Source organism: Orycteropus afer, unplaced genomic scaffold (genome assembly GCF_000298275.1).
Source record: "Orycteropus afer afer isolate SDZICR_OR568_19922 unplaced genomic scaffold, OryAfe1.0 scaffold00123, whole genome shotgun sequence".
Classification (NCBI taxonomy): domain Eukaryota; kingdom Metazoa; phylum Chordata; class Mammalia; order Tubulidentata; family Orycteropodidae; genus Orycteropus; species Orycteropus afer.
In genome coordinates, this window is record NW_006921710.1 from 5625054 (window position 1) to 5638047 (window position 12994).

A 12994-nucleotide genomic window follows, 5' to 3' on the forward strand; every position below is an offset into this window, starting at 1 on the left:
GATAGACACTGGGAAGTGGTAACTATGGGGAGGGAGAGGGAGGGGAGCTGTTGCATTGTGGTAAACTGTGGTCAATGACATGAGACAAAGTAATGTGAACTGCTGTATGGAAAGTGAATTTGCTCTGTAAATCTTCACCCAAATCAAAATAAAATTTAAAAATAAAATAAAATAAAAATAAATAAATAAAACTCTCTATGTCATCATCTAGCCATTACCAAGTGGACATGGACTCTAGATCACCTAACCCAAATACCTGCCAAAGGCAAAATTAACACAAGCTAATTGAAATCTGCTTTCAAATACACTGGTCCCCACATTCTTTACAGGATATCCTTAATACTCATGTGTCAGTTCAGGCGTTCACAGGCCACTAACAACCAAACCAACTGCTACTGAGTAGATTCCAACTTATAGTGGCCCTATAGAATAAAGCAGAACTGCCCCATAGGGTTTCCAAGGATATAAATCTTTACGGAAGCAGACTGCCTCATCTTTGTCCCATGGAATAGCTAGTGGGTTTGAACCACTAACCTTTTGGTTAGCTTTAACCACTGCATCACCAGAGCTCCTTCATAAGCCACCAGTTACCCTTACATACATTTTATTTATAATTTTTGGTACATTAGCATAGAACCTGGGCTATAATAGGTACACAATAAAAACTTTCTGCATTCAATCAATGTATATTCCTTTCTCTTTAGGTTTCCAAGTCCATTAACTTCTCAATCCCTCTAACTAGAATTCCTTAAGAACTGGGCTGCCAGGTCAAAACCCTGAACCTCAGTCACAGCTGTGCCATTTACATCTGTATATCACCACAGTTTTCTAAGCCTCCACTTGTGAAGTGAAGTAAAAGTACATGAACTAAATGGCCTCTAAGTTCCATCTAGCTCTAATATGCCAGGTTCTTGCTCACTCTTCTTCTAACCTTAATGATTAATCTCTAACAGATTCTCCTCTGGAAGACTCTGTTATGAATCCAGATCTTTGTAGAAGGTACAAACCCTTAAACAAATGACTCTGATGATCCAAAGACGTTTCCTAATAATGAACATCAGCTTCTATAATGTACACCTGCAGTGTAGCAATACCATACTGCCTTTATCATGTAATTATACTGCCCTCTCTGAAAGAAGGTAAATTGTTCCTGCAGATGAAGCACACTAAGAAAGGACTCTGGTCCAACCTCTCACTACTGATAATAAGTCTTTTCTATCTACCTCTTGTCGGTTCCCATATGGCCACCGGAGCTGGATGATGGCAGCATAGAGACGGATCATCCCAGACATGCGTTTTAGAAAGTTATCCTGCTGCTCCACTTTGGAATCTTTTACTTGGTAGCCAAGCATCCTGTGTGGGAAAAAAAAAAAATTCTATGTGACAAAGCCAAAGTAAAGGTAACAAATTAAAGATTACTTTTTATGGCTAAAAGTAACAACATATTATTACTTTTAGCATTATTATTAGCACATTGTTACATATCATTACATTTGTAGAATACTTTGTTTACATAGCAGTCATACTCATTATCTAAATTTTTCCCATTACTCTTTAGTCGATTCTGATTCAGTAACCCTATAGGACAGAGTAGGACTTCTCCATAGGGCTTAAAAGGCTGTCGTCTTTATGGAAGCAGACTGTCTTATCTGTCTCTCCTAGAGGAGATGGTGGGTTGGAACTGCAGACCTTTTGTTTAACGGCCAAGTGCTTAACCACTGTGCCACCAGGGCTCCTATTATTTAATTAGGAATGCATATAAGCCCTGTAAGGTAAAATCACAGGGGCAATGGATACCATTACCCTCATGTATAAATACAGAAAATTATGCTCAAAGAGGTTAAATGATTTACCCATTTTTGCAACGCTATTAAACGACAAAAACTCACTGCCATCAAGTCGGATCCGACTCATAGTGACCCCTCCTTGGGTTTCTGAGTTGGGATCACTATGGAAGTAAATTACCCAATCTTCCTTCCGAGGAACAGCTGGTGGATTTGAACCGCCAGCCTTCTGGTTAGCAGTCAAATGCCTTAGGCACTACGCCACCAGAGCTCCCTTACATGACAAAGCAGGGATAAAATTTGAAGACCCGTAGACTGTAGATCGAGTATTCTTTCTTCCACACTATACTGATTGTTGTTAGCTGCTGTCAAGTTGGCTCCTGACTCACGATGACCCCACGTGAAATGTGACTGGACTACATGATGCACAGGGTTTTCAATGACTGATTTTTCAGCATTAGATCACCAGGCCATTTTTTCTAGTCTATCTTAGTCTCGATGCTCGGCTGAAGACCGCTCCCGTTCACCATCATAGCAACAGGCAAGCCTCCTCTGAGAGACATATGGTGGCTATGCTTGAGGTGCGCTGTCCAGGCGTCAAGCCTGGGTCTCCTGCATGGAAGAGAAGAATTCTAACACTGCCCTCCAAACTATATTATTTGTACCTCAACCCACATATTCCAAAAGCTGTCCAGTCTGCACGCACAAAAAAATGTGTTCTCTGAGAGAAAATTAAAGGTACAAAAGAGAAGCTGTGGGAAGAAGGGAAAAAGAATCCCAATTCTATTTATATTTCACCTATCACACTAGGGATAGTGAGTAAGGAGAAAAACTCTACCTCTGATAGTCTTTCAAAGGCATTCCCTCTTTGAAAGGTGGATAGAAAGGAACTGAGTAAGGACACTTCTTATGTAGATGAGCAAGAATGAGGTCCCCTACTTTGGGGTGGAGTTCCCAGATCCCAGACGCCACAACTGCAATGGGGAATGCTGCTTCATGATGGGAGGCCACCTCCTCTTCTCCTTGTTTCTGTAAACAGAGATAGGTACAATTTTAAGTCAATATCTGAGAAAGCTTTAAATATTTTACACCAACCTCCTCTTCCTATGCCTCTGGCAACAAGGTCTCTCACCACAAATTTCTCTGCCAGTTTGTACTGGACAAAGTCCAGTCCCTGTGGGTTGAGTGTGACAGACACAGAGCGTCCAGCAGATTGAACAGGCTTTCCAGAGAGCAGGCTATGGATTTTGTCAAAGATCTCCTTCAGCTTCGAGCCTGGCAATAACAGAGACCAAGTTACAGCCACAAAACATACAGCTGCAGATCCTTTTCACCACTGTAATAACAAGGCATCTATTTAAATTCAGCTATCCAGCCTTACTAAAGTTCAGAGCATAAAAACAAAATATAAACATAGAAAAATATGACAATCAAATATATGCTGTAGGAGATGCAAAAGAACGTTAGTCATACTATTCTAAAGAGTTTACAACCTATTTGGGAATGAACCAACCCTGAAACTAATACAGAAAACAAAGAGATAAATAATATAGAAATAGGTGTTGTGTGTACAGATCCCAAAGGCTGTGGTTAATATTCCTATAGGAGTAATGTACCTCTCTAGGAGAAACCTTCTAAAGGATCTTCTACCTCACAATGCTTTCTCTACCTCTACCTGTCTTTCTCCATCCTCAGTCATAGGAATGCATTCCTAACAGCTCTATTTGTATTACAAGATCCTGTGTGTCCCATCCCCACACTGGCTACAGTTACATTAGAAGTAATCAAGCTGAGCCTATCAGGTAACTGACTGAGAGTCAATTCCTTGAAGTGGCTGGCCCTGTGACACATAAACTCATGGACAATGGGGCAGTAACCTAAATTTCTAGCTTCTGAGACCTAAACCTGTAATGCCATTGGCTGCTATCAAGCACCTCTTCATCTTCAGGGTCAATCTTTTTTTTTTTAAACATTAGCAGACCTGAATTAATTTCCATTACCCACAAGCAAAGTTTCAATTAATACAGTATCTTCAATTTAAAAACATCCTGTCAAATGCCTCAATACTTCAAGAAAATCTTACAAGTTTCAGAAATACCCTCTCTATGTGCCAATGACCATGTATAGGGTTAGCTGACAATGTTTCTGCATGTGTATTTGTATGTGCTGTAAGAATGTTCAGGTGTACAGTAGAGCTGATAAGGGACAAAGTTGTGGTGGCTTCTTGGTCACAGCCAAGAGAGCGAGTAGTTGGACCTGTGGGCCCATAGTCACAGGGGATATCAAGCTCAATTGGCATAACATACTACACAAAAATATTGTTCTACATCCTACTTTGGTAAGTAGTAACTGCGGTCTTAAAAACTTGCAAGTGGCCATCTAGATGCAAGGATGGGTCTCTCCTCATCCAGAGCAAAGAAGGATGAAGAAAAGCAAAGATGCATGGAAACAATTAGTCCAAGGGACTGGGAGAGCATGAGATCCACAGCCTACATAACCATGAGACCAGAAGAACTAGCTGGTGCCCAGCTACTACGGTCAATCACTTGGAGGGGGATTGGTGCAGAAGATCCTGGAGTGAGTGGGAGAACAATGTGGAACAAAACTCAAAATCATGAAAAAAAGACCAGGTTTGCTGGTCTGACAGAGCCTGGTGAGACCTCTGAGACTATGGCCCCTAGTTACCCTTCAGGCCTGGAACTGAACTTACTCCTGTAGCTTCCAACAAAATAATAGATAGGCGCATGGGGTGGACATTTACATAAGGTAGATACACTCCTTCATCAATTGTGGGAGAACAGAAGGGCAGTGTTTGTACAGGGAGATAGTTCAGGGGGCAGGAGTACATGGGAGGGAAGGACACAGGGAAGAGGTAACTATGGGGAGGAAGTGGGAAGAGAGCTGTTATATTGTGGGGAATTGCAGTCAATATCATGAAACAAAATGTGTATGAAATGCTGTATGGAAAATGAATTTGCTCTGTAAACTTTTACCCACATCACAATTAAAAAAAAAAAAGAAAGAAAGAAAATTAGCTGTGTCCTCTCCAGTTGGGAAAGTCAGCGCCCAACCATAAGCATGAAATAGCCTCCCACTTCCCATCTGCCACACCAGTGACACATCCTTATTTAAATTCTCCTCTAAATCTATTTGCTGTGGACATCCATCTTTCTTTTTTTTCTTTAAATTTTTATTGTGAATTTGGGTGAAAGTTTACAGAGCAAATTCATTTTCCACACAGCAGTTCACATACACTTTTGTCTCATGACATTGACTGCAATTTTGCACGCTGCAACAGCTTCCTTCCCACTTCCTCCCCATAGTTACCTCTTCTCGGTGTCCTTCCCTCCCATGCACTCCTGCCCCCCGAGCAGTCTCCTGTGGGTACACACAGCCCTTTTATTCCCTCATGATTGATCTCTCCAAAAAGTGTACTACCTAATGTAAATGTTCAGCTCATATGTTGTCTTTTGTTTGGCTGGAAGCCACAGAAGTGGGTTCAATTCCAGACCGGAAGGGCAGCTAGGGGCCATAGTTTCAGGGGTTCCACCAGGCTCTATCAGACCAGCAAACCTTGTCCCTTTTTTTTCAATGATTTTGAGTTTTGTTCCACATTGTTCTCCCACTCTATCCAGGATCTCCTACATAGATCCCCCTCCAAGTGGTTGACAGTGGTAGCCAGGTACCATCTATTTCTTCTGGTCTTATAGTCATATAGGCTGAAGATCACAGACATCCATCTTTCTTAAAGAGACAGGAAAAAGGTCATCTTTTTCTTTCATTTATTCAACATTCACTGAGCACTAACCCTAGAGCATGCTCCATGTCTGACTGGATTGTAAGGTCTCAAACAACTTACAATAACGATGGAGACAAAGGGTTATATTAAATATCTATCTATATCTATCTATCTATCTATCTATCTATCTATCTGTAAGTGTAAAACAAAACTGGAGACTAATTAGATGTGGAGAATGAAACACAGGAAACAGTCACGGGGATACTACTAGGTTTCACTCATTGCTGTCGAGTTGGATGTGACTCATAGCAACCCCTGCTTGGGTTTCCGAGGCAGTATCACTATGGGAGTAGATTGCTCAATCTTCCTTCCAAAGAGTGGCTGGTGGGTTTGAACTGCCAGCCTTCTGGTTAACAGTCAAATGCCTTAGGCACTAAGCCACCAGAGCTCCTAGGCATAAGATAAGGAAGATGATAAATTCATATTTGAACACATTAAACTTGAGGTATCTGAGAGACATCTAGGCAGAGATGCCTTTGAGATAGCTGGAGCTAAAGAATCTTTAGCTCAGGGAAGAGGAATGAACCAGAGGTAGATCTGAGAGTCATATACATACAGGTACTGTTTGATGCCAACATTTGGTATAGAATGAAAGAACTGTGGTGTAAGAGTGAGTCCCCACAATTAAGTGTGAGTAAGGACTGAAGAACCCATGAAAAAGAAAGAGTCAGAGAGGTAGGAGGAGAACCTGGAAAGTAATGCTGCCATGGAAACCAAAGAAATAGAGTTTCAAAAGAAGGGAATCATCAACAGTACCAAATGCAAATGTGAGACAGATTAGAAAATAACCAGAAGATATAAAATCAAGAGAAAAGTATTTTAGGATATGAGTGACTCAAACATGTTCAAAAGCTGAGGGAAAGGAGCCTGTGAAAGACAATAATTGCAGTACATAGGAGAAAAAGGTGATAAATGATGAAGCAAAGTCTTGACAGAGATGGGAGGGGATTAGATCAAAGGCAGAGGCAGAAGGGTAAGCATTAGCAGGAAGGATACTTCATTTGTTGAAAGAGGAGGTAAAGACAGAGTGAAAATACAGGTGTGTGTAGGTGGAAGGGCCAGGCATTTGAGGAGCTCACACTTGAAGTCTCGATTTTCTTGATAAAGGAGGCAAGGTTGTTTGATGTCAACCAGGGGATCCAGCATAAGGATAAATACCAAAACAAGCCCACTGCCATCAAGTCAGTTCTGACTCATAGCAACCCTATAGCGTCTAACTGCTCTATAAAGGGTCCAGGATAAGCTTGAGGAGCAGCAAAGGTTTGGAATGGCTATCACTCTTTCCCTTTGCTGCTGTTACCAAGGGGAACGCACTTCATATTCCAGAAAGTGATACGTGTTTATTTATTTATAACTTGCCCTGCTCCAGAAAGAATGTCAGGCAGCAAAGTGATATGTTAAGTTTTGCCATGTAAGATTTAAAGGCAGGAACTGCAATTTTCCTATACTTTTTAGGCAACAAATGCCAAGTTCAATGGGAGCATCAGGACCCATAAGTCAGAGAAGCTTTCTAGTTGTACACGCTCCCCTAGCCACTTGGCAGCATGCCTTCTTGGTCTGGAGCTTCAAAAAATAAACCTCTGGTTCTAAAGAAGAGAGAGAAGGCTCTTTCCCTCTGGTTTTTACTCTCTAAATCTCAGTCTTCTGAGACAAAAGCCATCTTCAAGTATTAACAAGGCAAGCTTCAAGTTTGGAAAAGCTAATGTAAGACAAAAGCAAAGAATACAAGTCACATCCCAGGTTCCCTCAGTTATGTTTGCAACAGGAACTCTGAACTTTAAAGTTAAAAGCCATCCTAAATACTATTTATATACAGCTTATTAAAAATGACTCAATGTACATGTATTGATTATTACTCTGTGCTGTAGAGGAAACAAAGGAGTGTGAAATAGGATGCACAGATATATTACGTATCTGTTCTAATTATTAACATTTGTTCAAACATACTGTTTATAGGAAGCTTACAGACACAAACAGCCATGTTCTTAATTCTTCTGACCAACCTGCAATGGTGGAGATTTGGCTCACTGGGATGGTGGCAGCCTTCTGGAGGTCCATCTTTATCTTTTTGGTCTGCCAGAAGAGAACAGTGAGAAGGCAGATAAGTGTTTTGAAGAGATCAGCAGATGCAACTTAGGATAAGGGAATGTGACATGCCAGCTACATTGCTTTGGGATATGAGGCCATGAGGAGTACTCTGACTCAGAGAATTCCCAATGTACACCTCTTCCCTACCTGACTGTCCTTACTGCTGGTCAGTCCCTCAAAAGCCAACACACACTGACTGGAAGCATCCTGCAGCTGCTGGTACCACTGCATGGTACTGTCTTGTACCTTCACCTGGAGGTCTGAAGAATAAAAGAGAGGCTTTAATAACAACTAGTATTTATTGAAAGGAGCTCTGGGGGCACTGTGGTTAAAGTATTTGGCTGTTAACCAAAAGATTGGTGGTTTGAACCCACTTGCTACTCTCCAGAAGGATGAGGTAGTCTGCTTCTGTAAAGACTTGCAGCCTTGGAAACTCTATAGGGTAATTATACTCCATAGGCTTACCACGAGCCAGAACTGACTTGATGGCAGTGGGCTTGCTTTACTATTTAGTGAACACTTAATATGGGCCATATATTGTCCTACTCACTTTACACAGGTATTAACCACTTCAATTGTCACAGTAACCCTGAGCAGATACTATTATTATCTTCATTTTATAGATAATAGGCACAGGAAGGTTAAGTAATTAGTTCAAGATCACATAGCTAGTAAGCAAAAGAACTAGATTCCCACTGATCCTGGCTTCAGAGCCAGCATGCTTAGCCACTATGCTACACTAGAAAAGCTCTGGTGGCTGAGCTCAGTGGTTAAGGCAATCAGTTGCTAACCGCAAGGTCAGTGATTCGAACCTATCAGCCATTCTGGAGAAGAAAGAGGAGGCAGTTTGCTTCTGTTAACATTTATAACCTTGGAAATCCTTTGGGGGAGTTCTACTCTGTCCTATATGGTCACTATGAGTCAGAATCAACTCAGTGGCAGTGGGTGTGTATGTGCGTGCTATACTGACTCTCCTATGTACTAAATAAATGTACATATTTATTTATAATATTCAGCAGCAGCAATACTTGGAACAACACATCCTATTATAATTATATAGAATTTCAGGTCCTCATAAAAAGTGTTGGAATCTGAAGTCAGGCTCCATATCAACCAAAACTGAATATAATGTATTGTGCAAAGGTCCTGGTTGGTTAACTGTCTTATGGCTTAACACAATACTCAAAATGCATTCTTGTTTCTTCTCACAGTCTAAACTGCATACTTATTTAAAGGGCCATATCCACACTACATGAAAACTCACCTTCATTCTTTTTCTCTCCTGGGCTATGCCTGGGAGCTGGGGACTCTTTTTGGGCCTCTGGTCTCTGCTGGGCCTGTGACTCTCGCTGTTTTACCTGAGCCTCCTCTTCATCCTGCCTCCGCTTGTCTTCACAGGCTCTGGTGATCTCCTGCTGCAAGTTCGTAAGGAGGTCCCGCATTTCCTGTAGAGCTTGCTCAGCCGCAGCTTGGTCCTCTGCTGTAGGAAAGTCATTCTGCCAGAGTGACAGAGGCAGAGCTTAGTGCCCATACCCTAGAACCCTCGTGGGACTAAATCATGCCTTATGCAAGGCAAGAAATACAGTCCACACACTCACACAGTGCCCTGTTCGCATTGTAGTTTTTAATAGCTATGTTACAAGCCATTATATGAATAAACCACAAATGCTTCAAATAACTCCTTAAAATGGTCATTTGTTTCCAATATTTTGTTATCATAACTAACCCTGAAATGAATACTTTAACATACACATTTTTCATATTTGTTTATTCTTTAGGATAAATTCCTAGAATTGTATCAATGAAACGCCTACTTTAATATGCTGGTATCCATTGCTCTTAAAGATAATCACATTTTAGTATCACATCCACTAGTATTAAGTATGGATTTTTTGATGATCTCATCAACAGAGTAATTTTTTTTAAAAATGACAATATGCTAGATAAAAATAACTTTTAATATATATTTCATGTATTAATGGTGTTCTTGAACTTATTTCCGTATTTATTGGACAATTATATTTCTGCTTTTATAAGCTGCTTGTCCTGCACTTTGCCTCTTTTCCCATCACTGGAATGGAGGTAGAAAGTGAAAGTGACTTATTTATCCCTTTCCTCCACAAATTGCAAGGGCTCTCTTTGTAATCAAGGATATTAAATTTTCCTCTGCTGTTTAAAATACATTTCCTAATTTGTAATGTCTTTAACTCCCATATACTCATATCTACCAATCCCTTCCTTTATAATTCCTGCTATGTTTACACAGGTCTTCCCTACCTTAATACAATTAAAATATTTATCTAGATTTCTTTCCATTGACCTTTATGCTTTCTTTGTTATTTGTCTGTTTTATATTTAAATATCTAAGTAATGATGGAATTAATAAAATGAAAATATGATACAAATTTAATCTTTATTTATGGTTAGTCCTCTAAATAATCCATTTTCTCCCCAATGATTTGAAATGATACCTTTGTAATATATTAATTACCCACATGAAATTTGTCTTTTTCTGGACTTGGCTATTTTGTTCCACTAATCCTGCTGTGTTCCTAGGCATGTACTAACTACTTTAACCGTACTGTTAGGAAATGTTTTTGCATTTGATAATGTAAATCCTCTATTACTATTCTTCTTTTTGAAACAATCCAACAGATTTTCATTAGAAAGTCACTAAATTAATGACTTGGGAAAATTTGATAGCTTATGATATTGAGGTTTCAGGAACTTAGTAACTGCTTCCATTTATTCAAATCTTGTTTTAAAAATTCAATAAAGCTTTGTATTTTTCTTTATGTAACTGACATTCAATTCATGCTATTTTATTTCTCAGTATTTTATATTCTATCACAAGTTTACCTGTCTTTTTCTTTTTTTGGTTGGAATATATTTAATTGGCCACATTACTAAAGTCTCATTAAAAAATTTAATATTGTCATTTTCTTGGTATTCTAGGTACAATCATATTATCATCAGTAACAGTAATGACATTTCTTCATTTGAGTATTTATACTTCCTTTGTTTTTAATACCTTGTATTGGCTAAAATTTTTGTAACACTGAAGAGCTAATAATGTGGTATATGTTTACTTCTTTCCCAACTTTAATGGGATACCTAGATATAGCTTTAGATCAATACATACCCTTCATCATATTAATGAGGAATAAATTTTTATTCTTAGTTTTCTACACTTACAAAAAAGAAAAAGGCAAGAAAGGATGCTGAAATTTAGCCTATGCTTTTAGAATATCTGGTGAGGTAATCATGATTCTGTTCCCTTAACCTACGAGTGAAATGAATTTCATGACTAGATTTTATAACAACTGAACCACCTTTACATTATTCTTAGAATAGTAATTCTTTGGTTATAGTATATTATTCCTTTGATGTGCTAATACATTTTATTTTCTAATCTTCTATCTAGAACTTCTGCTCATAAATGAAACTGCACATAAGTAAGACTGATATGCAAATTTCTTTTATTTATGTGCTATATTGTCAAGGTTGGATGATCAAAATTATAAGATGAACCAAGAGGCTTTGCATCATTTTCTGTGTTTCATCCTATAAAATGTTTCATAGCTTTTCCTTTCATAATCACTCATACCTCTCATTTTTAATCAACTCATTCTTGGTAGTGAAAAAACAAAGAAAAAAATTCTAGTCTAGTAACTTCTAGTCCAGAGATGTAGCTATTAGTTTATGATAAGCTTTTGCTACATAGATAATCCACATCAATTAAAATAGTGTGATCCTTGCATAAGAATAAAAACACATGTCGAGGAAACAGAAATGAATACTGAGCATGAAAAAAGAAGATTTACAAATCAGGAAGGAAAGGTGGTGGTAAAATAGTATAACTATTTTAAAAAACAAAGATATTTATCTCCCACAAAAAAAAACCCAAAACCAAACTCACTGCTGTCGAGTCGGGTCTGACTCATAGCGACCCCTCCTTGGGTTTCTGAGCCAGTTATCACTACGGAAGTAGATTGCCCATAAATTTCAAGTGAGCTCTGGTAGCATAGTGGCTAAAGCACTTGACCGCTAACCAGAAGGCTGGCGGTTCAAACCCACCAGCCACTCCTCGGAAGGAAGGATGGGCAATCCTACTTCCGTAGTGATACTGCCTCGGAAACCCAAGGAGGGGTCGCTATGAGTCGGGGCCAACTCGACGGCACATAACAACAACAACAACAACTTAAAGAAAAAAAAACAAAACATAACCTCTTTACATCAAAAATGTCAAACTATGGTTAAATAAACGATGTACACTGACACAAGAGTACTCTGTGTTATATGAAGCAATGAGGGAAATTCTGTATGTTGCTAAAATGTGATCTCCAGGATGCATTGCTAAGTGGAAAAAAGCAAAGCACAGAATAGTGCACACAGTAAACTCTCTTTTCTTTTGGGGGGCCATATATATATGTGTATCTATTTCCTTTTGTTTTAAAGAATGACACAAAACCCAACAGCTAATAGAAATGGTCACTTACAGAAAAGAACAGAGAGGAGGCAAATACAGAGATAAGTTCTTTTGTAGTTCTGACATTGGAACCATGTAAATGCTTTACATAATTACAAAACAAAATTAAATCCAGTTGAAAAACTTTCTTAAAATGGAAACAAATAAACACAACCATTTATGAAGTTGATAGCTTAATAACAAAGAGAATTCTTTGTGAAATGAAATATTAATTTAATTGCACATGCCTAGTGGGATAGAGCCTAAGGCAAAAAGAACTACAAAGAAATCTTAAACTCTTTTCTGCATCGTATCATTACTACTGGCATCATTTTATTTATATAAAATACACATTATATACATGTATTAAAAAAAACACTATATGTAGTAAGATAAAATAAGTAATGTTAATATCTTTAGGAACCAAGATAAAATCAAAAAAGTTAAGTAAAAAATGCTGTAATCCCAAAACAAATAAAAAATAAAATTAACTTTGGTTTTAAGGTTAAAAAAAAAATGCTGTACTCCTATATTTTGAATGGAAAAGGTCAGTATAAATTAGAGATGCGTTTTCACTTAAAAAATAGGTATTTCTTAGTTCTACACAATAAAAAGGCCAAGAAATAATGACAAGCTCTAGTAACTAAACTGTGAGCTCTAAATATCTTTTCCTACTAAAAAGGCAGTAGGATCTTGAAAAAAAAAGGCTAATTCCAACTAGTAGCAAAGTTCAACAAGACAGAAAATAACAAATGCTGGTAAGGTTGTGGAGAGATTGGGACTCTCATACACTGCTGGTGGGACTGTAAAATGGTACAACCATTGTGGAAAGCAGTATGGCGATTCCTTCAAAAG

General features: G+C 38.5%; 1 protein-coding gene across 1 annotated transcript in view; it reads right to left on the minus strand.

Annotated features, from left to right (window-relative positions):
* Positions 1–12994, minus strand: part of GLE1 (GLE1 RNA export mediator) — a 55928-nt gene that overhangs the window by 3984 nt on the left and 38950 nt on the right. Inside the window, exons 7-13 of the mRNA XM_007944361.2 lie at positions 8936–9167; positions 7819–7931; positions 7587–7656; positions 2917–3059; positions 2623–2813; positions 1224–1353; positions 249–256 (exon numbers count right to left, since the gene is read on the minus strand). Coding sequence (XP_007942552.1) covers positions 249–256; positions 1224–1353; positions 2623–2813; positions 2917–3059; positions 7587–7656; positions 7819–7931; positions 8936–9167 — 887 coding nt within the window. The remainder of the gene's footprint in view (positions 1–248; positions 257–1223; positions 1354–2622; positions 2814–2916; positions 3060–7586; positions 7657–7818; positions 7932–8935; positions 9168–12994) is intronic.